This window comes from Dendrobates tinctorius, unplaced genomic scaffold (assembly GCF_039654945.1).
Source record: "Dendrobates tinctorius isolate UK_male_01 unplaced genomic scaffold, ASM3965494v1 ptg000388l, whole genome shotgun sequence".
Lineage (NCBI taxonomy): Eukaryota > Metazoa > Chordata > Amphibia > Anura > Dendrobatidae > Dendrobates > Dendrobates tinctorius.
This window is the reverse complement of record NW_027362054.1, coordinates 4,917,838-4,932,464: the sequence shown is the minus strand read 5'-3', so window position 1 is coordinate 4,932,464 and position 14,627 is coordinate 4,917,838. Positions and strand designations below refer to the sequence as shown.

Sequence of the window (14,627 nt, the reverse complement as noted above, 5' to 3'; positions counted from 1 at the left end):
ACGAGGACTAGGGGAATAACTACCAGCACACAAGCTGCAGATGTACACAGCATAAGGACCAGGGAAACGACAGCTCCTGACACCAAGTAGTGGCGTACTTGGGTATTGCAGCTCAGCTATTATTGAAGTGAATGGGAGTGAAGCTGCTGACACTACCCAGTTTGGCGTTTCCTTCCCATATTACTTTAAAATACCCCAATGTCTGTGAACAAAATTGTTTACACCAGAAAACCCCTGCTTTAGATATTCACATGCATTTCACAGTTGATAAAGCAAACAGAAAATCAAGCGTTCTAAACAGATCTACAACATGTAAAGAAGCAAAATGCTTACCTTTAATGGGAACGGCCATGGCAGACATTCGTCCATAGTAAGGCTTTGGTGTTGACACAAAGTCTAAAGAGATCTGAAATGCATAAACTACATAAGAATCGCTAAGACGAGGACGTTATCGTTATAGTTCTTACTATGGGACTTGTCCAATCCACTCTTGAGAAATCCATTAAATCAGATTTGTTTTTCATGCAATTTCCCAAAGGAATTAAATGATTCTAAAAGGAAATCTCTCCGTTTGACCAACCATCCTGAGCCTTCTATATGGGCATGTAGTTCATAGGAAGCTGAATAAAATTATACCTTAATATCTGTGATCCATTGTCTTATTCCAAAGAAAATCTTAGTTACTTACCTAGTAACAGGATTTTCCAGAGGCCATGACAGCACCACCTGAGACAGGGTATCCACCCATCAAGAAACCTACTAAATAAAATGGCGGCAACTCTCCTCCTCATCAGTTGGGTTTCAGACCATGAGAGGACCTCCAGACAGTTATTTGTACAACCATCACCAATTAAAGATCACATTTTCTAACTATACAGTACATCCAATCTTAAGTAGTGCACACAAACCAGTGAAAAAAAGGGGAGGGAATATAAGGGTGCTCTCATGGGCTCCGGAAAATCCCATTACTGGTAATTGTCTCCTTCTCTCATGACAGCACCACCCAAGAGTTATATAGAACAAATTCACCTTAGGGAGGAATCACTGCTTGTAACTCCTTTCTCCCAAAAGAATAGATCAGCAGAGGAAGAAAGATCAAGTAGATAATGTTTATGGAAGGTGGAAGGAAAAGAACACGTTGCTGCCTTACATATCCGGTCAATAGATACTTCCGCCTTTTCTGCCCAGGAGCTCACTACAGCCCCAGTGCAATGAGCCTTCAAGTTCTCGGGAACTTATACATTACTAGAGGAGTAGGCAAATCTAATGGCTTCTCTATTCCATCTAGCTAGGATATCGCTCGTCACCTTGAGGCCTTTCCTAACCCCCCTGGAAAGAAACAAACAAGGCCTCACTCTTCCTCCACTGTTTCATCACAGCCAATTACTCTACCAGGGCTTGTCACACATGTAGTTTGTGAAGTCTCTGCGCCTTTGCATTTTTAGGACAATTAAAAAAAAGGAGGGGAGAACAATTTCAACTCTACCATTCTATGATTCTATGAATTTATTTCTATAGAATTTTGTGGCCACTTTCAGAAGATAGGCTGTGTGGTCTTCAGACAATCAAAAATCTGAGTAAACGGATGAATAACCAACAAGGCTTGTATGTCACGGACTCTCCGAACAGAAGTGAATGCCACCAAAATTACAGTTTTTAAAAAGGTGAGAATCTTGATAGACAACCCTTCTAGTGGTTCAAAGTGGGGCTTAACACTTCTAGGGCCAAATTTAAATCCCAGGGAGATATCCTCAAGCTAGGTATCGGCCTGGATCTATCACATACTTTGATAAATCTAACAATCCATTTATTAGCCGCCAGGTTATAGTTTTATAAGGCTCCTGGGGCCAACACCAGCACCTTAAGAGTGCTAGTAGATAGGCCCAAATCCATACCCTTCTGGAGGAATTCTAATGGCATCAAATTGGTAACTCACTACCCAAACTTTCCCACCGAATTAGAAAAGAACCTAGCCCAGGTTCTACCCATAATTCCTCCCACATTCCAAAGACATATTGATAGGGAATTTAGATTGTGAGCACCATCGGGGACAGCGATCATCATGTGTGCAAAAACTGAAGCGCTGCAGAATATGTTGGCGCTATATAAATAGAGTGATGATAATTTATCTCCATACTGCTGGAATCAACATCAACAAGGGAAAGGCATAGGCAAGGTCGAAGTCCCAAGTAATCTGCAAAGCATCTACTACATGGGTTTATCTCTTGTAGCTGGAGAGCAGAATATTTTCACCTTCCTGTTGGTTTGCAAACAGGTCTAGGTCTGGGTGGCCCTATCGATAGACAATTTGTAGGAATACTGTATAGCTCCCAATCTCCATGTCTTTCGACTTAGGGAATATGCTCTTTAGTTGTCCTTTCCCTTTATATATAATGATGCTAGTATCAAATGATGTTCTGCAATCTGAAAGATCTCCTTCGCTACCACCATCGGAGAGTGGGATATCTTGCCGTCCACATGGCTGATGGAGGCTTCTGCTGTCCCATTGTCTGAAAGGATACAAACATGATGACCTTGCAGACAGGAAAGTAACTTTGCAATCGTATATTTTACTGCCAGCAGATCTTTCATGTTTGATGAACATTTCATTTTGTTTCCTGACCAGATTCCCTGGACCACACAATCCTTCAGATGCATTCCCCATCCATCCTAGCTTGCATCCATCATTATTATATCTTCGATCTGATATAACCAAGGGACTCCTAGTGACAGATATCCCATTTCCTCCTACCATACCACGAAATCGATAGTCACCAGATAACGAACCATCTTTCCTTCTAAGCCTCAGTCTTTTTTCGTCACTCAGAATGTCCAGTTGCAATTGTCTGGCGTGTACCTGAGCCCATTTGACTGCTGGAATACATGAGGTCATCATCCCTAGTAGTGACATTGCCCTTCTTAGAGTCATGGTAGGTGTGGTTATCGCCACTGAGACCAAGGTCATTACCTTGACCCGCTTTTCTTCTGGCAATAGACACTACTTATTTTGGACTCTATAAATAAAACTTGAGAGATTGAACATTCAGTGGTTCCAGTTTTGATTACTTTAGGTTTAGAAGCCAGACCAACCTGGTCAAGGATGGTATTGACTTCTATCAGCTGACAATTGCAGTGTTCTATTGACCTGTCCACCACTACAAAATTGTCTAAGGATGGGATTTACTGTGATCTGTTCCCGGAAATGCGCTGTCACTTCCAGTATAATATTTGTAAATACCCTTGGAGAAAAATTTAAAAAAAAAAATGTCCTCAAGGACTACGGAATAAACCTTAAATAGTGCGTATATTCCCAATAAAACAAAATTTTATTCATAAATATTAAAATTCACCAACCCAGTGTATACCAATAACACAAACCAGCATAGATATAACCTGTCCAATTCCCTACAATTGTGACGTACAGTATTCAGATGTACGGGACATCTTGTTCTCCAGCCCTCCATTTTTGTGCTTGCGACGCCATTTTGTTGCTTATGAGTTAAATTTTGTAACTTAACTAGATGAAAGTTCACGGTTGTTATGAAACCAGACTGTTCAAGCTTGTACAAGATAGGAGATATGAGACCCTGAAGAATGTGCTATTGTTCTATTTTCTATGTCACGCAGCTAGGGACATATTCCGATTTTCTTGCAATACTATTAGGCTTATAAAGTAATTAAGCAAAATACTATAAAATAGTGACATAATAAACGGGGTTAGCGATCTGCCTTGATCCTCCCATACAGAGGCACACGTCTCCGTCTGGTCATTCCCAGTTGCTAGCAACGCCTTGTGGATTAATTTGGAAGTCACCTAGTCAACAATGAAGGGTTAATTTAGCCCTCCCTCAAAGGCTGGCGCCCAATGTAGGTACCCCGAATAGGGACGCCTCTGCCCCCGGAGGACAACAAGACAAAAGGACCCTTGGACCGGACACAGGCACTGGAAAATTGGGACTGATGATCATCCCCCACGACAACCACGGTAAGTTGGCAGTTATACTGTTCAGACTGACCGTTGGTGTGATTCTCCTGTGTTTGTTGCTCCAAAGAGGATCTGAGGTTTGTCCTTGATGGTGGGGTGATTCTTGGGTGGAATCATACAGAGGTGCAGTCCCGTTGGGAGCCCAGTGTACGAACCATACCTCATAAGGGACGGACACCCCGGATTGACCAGTGATTGTGACTCTTTATAGTCAAAATATCCTGAAATCCTGATCACTGTTAGAGTCAGGCGTATATATATATGTGCAGTGACCACTCTGTCCGCTAGGGGGCGCTGTGTGGGTGTTCCAGGACAGGCGTATAAGCATTTCCAGTGTCCTGATAGGTGTAGGATGCAGAATGATCGTAATGTATTTCGAGGTGGGTGGCCTTGAGATGAAAACTTGTGTATGTGTTGATCAGCAGTGATACTGCTGAGGTTTCGTGCCAATGGGTTAGGGAGAGCTACCTACAAATCCACCCAGGGGTTGTGGAAGGTCCCGCTGGGAGATGGGGCTTCCTGTCTGACAGAATGTGAATGCTGTGAGTAATGGCTGCACGTGTGAGAGTTCCCAAGGAGAGGGAATGGACGCCTGCTGCGTGGTGAAGCAACTATGAGGTAACCCTGACACGGGAGTGTAACTAAGAGACTGTATAGCCTGTTGGCGGAATGAAGCAAAGCCTGTGTGACCATAAGGATAAAAGAGCAGTACTCTGTCATGGACGCTATGCTGTTTATATGAACTTTGTTGCTGCTGTGGGTTTATGATGCCTGAATAAACCACATGGACTGTTATTGTTTTATGGAAAACCCGTGCCGGATCTGATTATTTGGCTGCCAAGCGAGTATTCCCTACCTGAATGACAGCGCTAATAAATAAAAAAAAAAAAAAAAAAAAATTTTATATATATATATATATATATATATATATATATATATATATATATATATATATATATATATTACATACACCCACATGTACATACATACACACACACACATATTAGCCGAAGAGCCCGGCGCTGCCCGGGCATAGTAACTAACTGTGGTTAGTTATAGCAAATTATAATTATCCTTCATCCCATAGTCCCGTGCCCATATACCCATCATACATATCCACGATCCCATAGTAGAGTGCCCATATACCCACACATCCTCCATCCCATAGTCCCATGCCCATATACCCATCATACATATTCACCATCCCATAGTCGAGTGCCCATATACCCATCATACATATCCGCCATCCCATAGTCCCGTGCCCATATAACCGTCATACATATCCTCCATCCCATAGTCCAGTGCCCATATACCCATCACACATCCTCCATCCCATAGTCCCGTGCCCATATACCCGTCAAACATATCCTCCATCCCATAGTCCAGTGCCCATATACCCATCACACATCCTCCATCCCATAGTCAACCATTATGACATCATGAGCGGCGGGGCTTGCAACCTATGACGACATCAGCGTCGCCATGGCAACAATTATGACAATGAGGGGCGGGGCTTGATACACACTTTTTCCCCATTATGTAGATAGGGGCAAAATTGCTTGGTGAATTGGAACGCGCAGGATTAAAATTTCACCTCACACCATAGCCTAGGACACTCTCGGGGTCCAGACATGTGACTGTGCCAAATTTTGTGGCTGTAGCTGCGACTGTGTGATGCCAATCCCGGACATACACACATACACACACACGAGCTTTATATATTAGATATATATCCAGAGGTGTCAGGAGGGATAGTCAGCACTCGTCCGCACCCTGGTCTCTGTGGCTGAGGGACCCCCACCCAGGAGGGTTTCAGCCCCGGGCTACTTGACAGGGGGAAGGTATGGACCAGCCGCCCGACCCCCCTGGCCCTGGTCTCTGTGGCTGAGGGACCTCCACCCAGGAGGGTTTCAGCCCCGGGCTACTTGACAGGGGGAAGGTTTGGACCAGCCGCCCGATCCCCCTGGGCCCCATCAAACATTCACCTATCTTCACTCCTCACGGAGCACCCTCTCATACAACCGTCCCCTTTGGGACAGGAAAAACACTGGAGGGTGGAGGTGGGAGGGGCCTTTTAACCTCTTTGTGATCCTGTCCCGTTATAGGTCAAGGGAGGACTACCTCCATGGCGCTGTCCGGGGGGACAAAATGGAAAAGAAGAATTCCGTGGCTTGGCACATGAATTGTGTGACGAAGGTGTTAGGAAGAACAGAGGAAGTGAATTCTGACTGTTTCTGTTATTGCTATGTTGAAGAAGGAAAATTGTCTATCATTATGGCAAGGACTGGATGCTCTGTGGTGCAAGAAAGTGACTGTGGTGTGAGAAAGTGATAGATTAAGAAGGAACTGACAGTAATGTGCCAGAAAGACTCCGGACGATGATTAAAAGTAGAGAAAAAAAAAAAAAGTTTTCAGAAGAATCTTGCTCGCTCTGTATCAGCAGGGAAAGGAAAAAAAAAAAAAAAAAAGCAAGCCAGCAGCCGCAGCTATTCCAGCCCCCATCGCTTCACCCTCCAATCTCAGACGCCACCGCAGCTGCAGGCACATAGCTCCTCCTTATCAGTGGCACACAAAAATTCATCTCCCTACTCCAATATCTCTTCCAATCCTATGGCTGGGAACCTTACTTCCCAGATCCGCCGTGCCAATTCTTGTCTGCAATGCTGGCGCTGTGGCCGACTCGGTCACTTTCAGAGATTGTCATACCCCCACTGTTTTAATCGGAGTAGATGGCAGACCCAGTAAACATACTCTTACAAAACCCAACCCTGTGGGACCCTTCCCCGAGGTTACTGCTCAGTTTGTAATCTCTCCCACATGTCCAGTAAATTTACTAGGGGCAGATTTATTATCACAGTTCCTCTCCAGAATACAAATCCAAAATGGTCAGATGGTTCTTACGTTACATAACCCTTATGCAAATGAAGACAGTGAGGAAATCTGTATTCTGCATGCCCTTCCCACAGTTATGATGGCCCTGATAGGCCCAGATCCACCCCCAATATTGCCTGAGGATCAACGGCTCACCCCATTCATACCTATCAGAGATACCATCTAAACTTTGGTCAAAAGGGCCAAATGATATAGGGAAAGTGCCTGTAGAACCAGTAAAAGTGTTTCTCAAACCAGGTGCCCCTTTTCCCAAAGTCCATCAATATCCTTGGAAACATTATCAGGGAAAAATGCAAACGTTACTTGATAACGGTGCTCTGGTACCCTGTGTTTCTCCATGTAAAACGCCCTTGTTTCCCGTTAAGAAAAAGACCCCTCCTGGCCAACCCTCTGTGTACCGGCTGGTACAAGATCTACGGGGCAGTTGATGCAGCTACTGTTCTGGAAACTCCAGTGGTGCCTAATCCACATACTCTTTTGTTCCAAATTCCCCAGGATGCTGCTTGGTTTACAGTCATCGACCTTGCCAATGCCTTCTTTAGCATTCCGTTACACCCAGATTGCCAGTTTCTGCTTGCTTTCACTTATCAGGGACGACAGTTAATATGGACAGTTATGCCACAAGGGGCCCAAAACAGTCCCAATCAGTTTGCAAAAAATATGAGCGAGTGTCTTTTGTCCTAGCAGTTAGATCACCCCCAGGTCACGCTGTTTCAGTATGTGGATGATTTTTTGTTGTGTGCACAGATGGAGCAGGAAGCAATTGCTGCCACCGTTAGCCTCCACAAGCATCTGGCAGCATTGAACTGTCGGGTTTCGGCCTCGAAACTTCAGTTCTGCCTTGGTCAAGTGATATTCTTGGGTCACTGTCTCCTTCAGGGTGTCAGACACCTCACAGAAGAAAGAAAAATAGCTGTCAGCTCCCTTCCTTTCCCAAAAGATGAAGCTGAACTCCAACGTCTTCTTGGACATGAAACGCATATTTTTGCCCGCATGACATTGCAGCAATACTGATATTTCAGCAACCAAGACATTTGACTGTGCAACGACACTTACGGCTGCAGTGTTCACTCCTTTTTCCTGACTAAGTTGTATCGCTGTACTACAATCAACCCCGCTACTCCGGTCCCCAAGAAAGATGGCAGTGATGAGGATTATCTCCAACATGATTGTTAACAATTTCTGACTGAAGAAACAGCTACTCCACCAAATGTCAGTGAGAATCCACTTCCAAATCCCGATCTGGTGTTATATACGGCCTTTTCTTCTCATGTGTACCAAGAAGTTCTGACAATGCTTGGATCCACTGTAGCCCTCCATACTCCGTACCATCCACAATCCAGTTGGAAAGTTGAGAGGCTGAACGGCACGTTGAAGGGACAATTGACCAAAATGATGCAGGAGACTACGGTTCCATGGCCAGAGCTCCTACCCATTGTACTATACCACATTCGTACTACCCCTATTGCAAAACATGGCCTGTCCCCATATGAGACATTGTTTGGTGCTAGGTCCCCAGTTGCAAATTTCCAAGAAACTGACCATGCTGTTCAATATGTTATTCAACTTCGTAAAAATCTTGCTAACACCCATGCTATAATTTCTTCTTCTCTTCCAGATTCAGCAGAAACCGACACCTGTCATAACCTGAAGCCTGATGATTTTGTAGTCGTGAAAAGGCATGTCAGAAAGCACAGACTAGACGGTCCCTATCAAGTTCTCCTTATCACCCAACAAGCCAATAACAAATAAAGGAGACATAATGTTTTGATTTTTCGCATTTTCCATATTATTATTGACAGAAATTAAAATTAAAGTTAGAAGATATTCAAAGACTCAGATCAATACGATAAAGATAATGATCGTACTAAGGACAGCCGGTGGTCAGACACCTTCTCCTTTCTCAATCCAGCCAATTGGTTTAAGGGAATTGGGGGCTGGATAGCTGAGATCTTACAAAGCTTGTTAGACATTGCTGCCTGTATCCTTGTTGTCTATGTGATGCTAAAACTTGTTCTTTGGTGTATTTTTGTATGTATTAGTAAATTCTGCACTAGGACAGCTAATGATGATACCAAAGACGTCGTCACCCCTGCTCTTCTCTACACCGATCTCAAAAGGTTATTTGATGAATAAGTTGAAGCCAAGCGCATGGCTACCTTCAAAAGATCTCCACCACTGTTATCAAAAAAATTGTTATTCGGAAATTGTAGCATACAGGGGGGATGGGTGCGCCGCAACAGCCATGACTGAATACGGCATCAGCCATGTGAAGACCGGTACCCCTCGAGCTTATGGCTTGTGATAGCACCTCTGATGCTGCATATTAGTTAACAAAATTTATCTTGGGGGGATTGTGAAGTACAGTATTGAGATTACGGGACATCTTGTTCTCCAGACCTCCATTTTTGTGCTTGCGACGCCATTTTGCTGTTTACGAGTTAAATTTTGTAACTTAACTAGATGAAAGTTCACGGTTGTTATGAAACCAGACTGTTCCAGCTTGTAGAAGATATGAGACCCTGAAGAATCTGCTATTGTTTTATTTTCTATGTCACGCAGCTAGGGACATATACCGATTTTCTTGCAATACTATTGGCTTATAAAGTAAATGTGTCACGATGATGCTATTGGTAGCCGAGTACTTTGCATAATTAAGCAAAATACTATAAAAAGGTGACAAACGGGGTTAGCGATCTGCCTTGATCCTCCCATACAGAGGCACACGTCTCCGTCTGATCATTCCCAGTTGCTAGTAATGCCTTGTGGATTAATTTGCAAATCACCTGGTCAACCGTGAAGGGTTAATTTAGCGCTCCCTCAACACAATAACCTGCTAACCCTTCCTGACAGTGTAGGTTGGCATCCTAAAAGATACGGTTGTTTGGCGCCCACACTCCGCGACGGCTGTCCCAAACTAGCCCAAATAACCCCTAGTAATCTACAAGTGGGAAAACAAGCAATAGTATAGGAATGAATGGATAGAATTTAATTAACAAGAATAAAATGCTGACAGGTTATAACAATCAATAACTTGTGTGTAGATACAGGTCAAAACAATTCCTCAATTTAAGGGTATAATACCCAATGCAAAAAGCTGTATAACAGTACAAACAAATGTATGCCCAATGTAAATACCACACATGAAATGGGGGTTGCAGAGACAATCAATTGATGTAGTAATAGTCTCCCCACTACACAAAGGACAATATGAACATGTGACAAGAGTTAAGCAAAATTCAATGCATCCAAGATACTCATGGTGGCCCTTATGGCTTTAACTAGCTTGTCTGTGTATTCCATGGAAAAACATGGCCTGCCCCCCCCATATCACTATCAGAGGATGAGGAAGAGGAGGAAGAAGAGTCTGACTCATCTCCATCTTCAAATAGTACGGAATCAGATGAATCAGTTATCTGCGATTTACAATTTTTTTCTCGTTTCAAACCCCTTCCTTTTGAATAAATTTGATGGAATCCTTGACATCTGACCTAATTACAGATTTTAATCCATGGGGAAGTTGGGGTTAACTTGTCTTCTGGTATGTGCTAGGTAACTTATTCTGCACAGTGCACATTTTTTGTTTTTAATCTTGGCGCTACACTTCTTAGACCTTTCCTAGTAAAAATACAGAGAGCAAGGGACCTACAGTTGCTTCTCCCAAATTTAGAAGACCAAAAAGTTAAATTTATTTCAGTTCTTCAATACAAAAAAGTGAAACGCAAATTATATAGAGTCATTACAAACAGTGATCAACTTTGTGTGTTTATTTCTGTTATTGTTGATGATTATGGCTTACAGCCAATGAAAACCCAAAAGTCATTATCTCAGTAAATTAGAATACTTTATAACACCTGCTGAAATGTATGTTCAGTAAATGCACTAAATACTTGTCATGGCTCCTTTTGCATAAATTACTGCACCAATGAGGCATGACAAGGAGGCGATCAGCCTGTGGCACTGCTGAGGTGTTATGGAAGCCCAGGTTGCTTTGATAGCAGCCTTGAGCTCGTCTGTATTGTTGGGTCTGGTGTCTCATCTTCCTCTTGACAATACCCCATAGATTCTCTATGGGGTTACGGTAAGGCAAGTTTGCTGGTCAATCAAGCACAGCGATACTGTGGTTTCTAAACCAGATATTGGTACTTTTAGCAGTGTGGACAGGTGCCAAGGCCTGCTGGAGAATGAAATTTCCATCTCCAAAAAGCTTGTCGGCAGAGGGAAGCATGAAGTGCTCTAAAATTTCCTGGTAGACAGCTGCGCTGACTTTGGTCGTGATAAAACACAGTGGACCTACACCAGCAGATGACATGGCTCCCCAAACCATCACTGATTGTGGAAACTTCACACTAGACCTCAAGCAGCTTGGATTGTGGCCTCTCCACTCTTCCTCCAGACTCTGGGACCTCAATTTCCCAATTAAATGCAAAACTAATTTTCATCGGAAACCACCTTAGACCAGTGGTCCCCAACCTTTTTTGCACCAGGGACCAGTTTCAAGCAAGACCATTCTTCCATGGCCCAGCAGGGCGGGGATGGAGGTGTGGCAGGGGCGGGGCTTTGGTCATAAGGGGGCGGGGCTATGGACACTGTTGTAGTTTAGCAGTGCATACTTATAATTTAATAACATTTATAATGTGACTCAACTCACCATAGGTTTTGAATGAGTGCTCCATCACCCCCTTCTCCCCATCATTGCCTTCTCCCCATCACTCCCTTCTCCCCATCACTCCCTTCTCCCCATCACTCCCTTCTCCCCATCACTCCCCCCTCCCCATCACTCCCCCCTCCCCATCACTCCCCCCTCCCCATCACTCCCCTCTCCCCATCACTCCCCTCTCCCCATCACTGCCTTCACCCCATCACTCCCCTCTCCCCATCACTGCCTTCACCCCATCACTGCTGTCTCTCCATCATTGCCTTCACCCCATCACTGCTGTCTCTCCATCATTGCCTTCACCCCATCACTGCTGTCTCTCCATCATTGCCTTCACCCCATCACTCTCCTCATGTCCCCATCTCCTCCAGGGCCAGGCTACACAAACACAGACACACACACACACACACACACACACACACACACACCCCCATCTCCTCCAGGGCCAGGCTACACAAACACAGACCAACACACACACACACACACACCCACCCATCTCCTCCAGGGCCAGGCTACACAAACACAGACCAACACACACACACACACACACACCCATCTCCTCCAGGGCCAGGCTACACACACACACCCACAGACAGACATAAATACACACACACACCACCTCTCTCCTCTCACCTGTCGCAGCATCGCCCGCGCTTCCTCGCTCTGACACAGCAGCGGCCGTGCTCCTCTCTGTCAGTCAGAGACAGGAAGCACGGGTGGCGGGCAGGAAGCTGGACGCAGTGGACGGGTCCTTGCAGCTCCGCGCTCCCTGGCTGCCGCTAAGAACTGCTGTGCGCCGCCCCAGCCCCCGCTACGCCACTGACCGCCCCTGGCTCCCCTTGTGTCCGCGGACCGTAAAGGGCACTGCAGCGGCCCGGTGCTGGGCCGCGGACCGGCAGTTGGGGACCCCTGCCTTAGACCACTGAGCAACAGTCCAGTTCTTTTTCGCCTTGGCCCAGGTAAGACATTGCTGGCGTTGTCTATTGGTCATGAGTGACTTGACAAGGAATGCGACACTTGTAGCCCATGTCCTTGATACGTCTATGTGTTGTGGCTCTTGAAGAAATGACTCCAGTAGCAGTCCTCTCCTTGTGAATCTCCCCCAAATCTTTGAGTGGCTTTTTCTTAATCCTTTCAAGGCTGTGGTTATCCTGATTGCTTGTGCACCTTTTTCTACCCCTCTTTTTCCTTCCACTCAACCTTCCATTAATATGCTTGGATACAGCACTCTGAATAGCCAGCTTCTTTAGCAATGACCTTTTGTGGCTTACCATCCTTGTGGAGTGTGTCAATGACTGCCTTTTGGACACGTCAAAAGAACAGTCTTCCCCCATGATTGTGGAGCCTCCTGAAACAGACTGAGGGACCTTTTAAAATACTTAGGAAGCCTTTGCAGTTGTTTTTTTGTTATTTATTCTAATTTACTGAGATGACTTTTGGGTTTTAATTGGCAGTAAGCCATAATCATCAATATTAACAGAAATAAACACTCGAAATAGATCACACTGTTTGTAATGACTCTATATAAGAGTTTCACTTTTTGTAGTGAAGAACTGAAATAAATTCACTTTTTGATGATATTCTAATTTTGTGGGAAGCACCTGTATTTAACATGATTAACTTTCACAAAGATCATTCACCATTCTGGCATTCAGTCTAGGGTACTGGAACCAAAGGCTCAATCAGCTTACATGATTTCTCTCCTCTGGAGGTGATGGACTCAAACCTGCCCTGTTCTTCTGTCTGACTGGTCTTGCTGCCACTCGTATGGCTGCAGCATCCTCCTTGACAATGATGCTGCTTCTGCTGCAAATTCATGTTCAGCAAGGGAAGAAAAGCTGGAGCAATCCGCTCACTGGTGGTCATACCACTGTTCTACATGAGGGACCAGCCACAGCCCCACCTCCAGCATTTGCTCTCCGCCCCATAAGTATTTTCCATGCATTTCCAGGCTAGACTTCTTCCCCGATGCACTCTGCGCATGCGCAGACCCGGAATTTTGCAGTCAACTACTTTCCAGCGCACTCATTATCAGAGCAGACTTTTAACCCCTTAGTGACAGAGCCAAATTTTAAAAATCCGACCAATGTCAATTTATGTGGTAATAACTTTGGGACGCTTCAACAAATTCCATTGATTTTGAGATTGTTTTTTCGTGACACATTATACTTTATAATGGTAAATTTAGGTTGATTTTTTTTCTTTATAAATAAACACAAAACATCAGAAATTTGACAAAAATGTAAAAAAAAAAAAAAATAGCAATTCTCAAACTTTGAACGATTATCCCTTTAATTCAGATAGTCATACCATAGCAAAAAAATAATTAATAATTCCCACATCTGCTCTACATCAGTACCGTTTGTAAAATTGTACATTATTTTGTTAGCATTTTAGGAGGTTTAACCCCTTCATGACCCAGCCTATTTTGACCTTAATGACCTGGCCATTTTTTGCAATTCTGACCAGTGTCCCTTTATGAGGTAATAACTCTGGAACACTTCAACGCATCTTAGCGATTCTGAGATTGTTTTTTCGTGACATATTGGGCTTCATGTTAGTGGTACATTTAGGTCGATAATTTTTGCGTTTATTTGTGAAAAAAACAGAAATTTGGCAAAAATTTTGAAAATTTCGCAATTTTTAAATTTTGAATTTTTATTCTGTTAAACCAGAGAGTGATGTGACACAAAATAGTTACTAAATAACATTTCCCACATGTCTACTTTACATCAGCACAATTTTGGAAACAATTTTTTTTTTTGTTAGGAAGTTATAAGGGTTAAAAGTTGACCAGCGATTTCTCATTTTTACAACAATATTTACAAAACCATTTTTTTTTTAGGGACCACCTCACATTTGAAGTCACTTTGAGGGGTCTATGGCAGAAAATACCCAAAAGTGACACCATTCTAAAAACTGCACCCCTCAAGCTACTCAAAACTATATTCTAGGAGATTATTAACCCTTCAGGTGCTTCACAGGAACTAAAGCAACGTGGAAGGAAAAAATGGACATTTTATTTTTTGCACCACAAATTTTTTTATCATTAATTTTTTTCATTTTCACATGGGCTACAGGATAAAATGGATC

General features: G+C 43.7%; 1 protein-coding gene across 5 annotated transcripts in view; it reads right to left on the bottom strand.

Annotated features, from left to right (window-relative positions):
• TROAP (trophinin associated protein) overlaps positions 1-14,627 on the bottom strand; it is a 109,223-nt gene that overhangs the window by 38,901 nt on the left and 55,695 nt on the right. For 4 of the 5 annotated variants that reach the window (XR_012227422.1, XM_073563466.1, XM_073563464.1 and 1 more), the window contains one exon: positions 334-406. The exons of the other annotated variant lie outside the window; for it this stretch is intronic. Coding sequence is in view for 3 of the 4 variants with exons in the window: in XM_073563466.1 (XP_073419567.1) it covers positions 334-406 (73 nt within the window). In the remaining variant the exon portion in view is untranslated. The remainder of the gene's footprint in view (positions 1-333; positions 407-14,627) is intronic. 5 annotated transcript variants of the gene reach the window in all.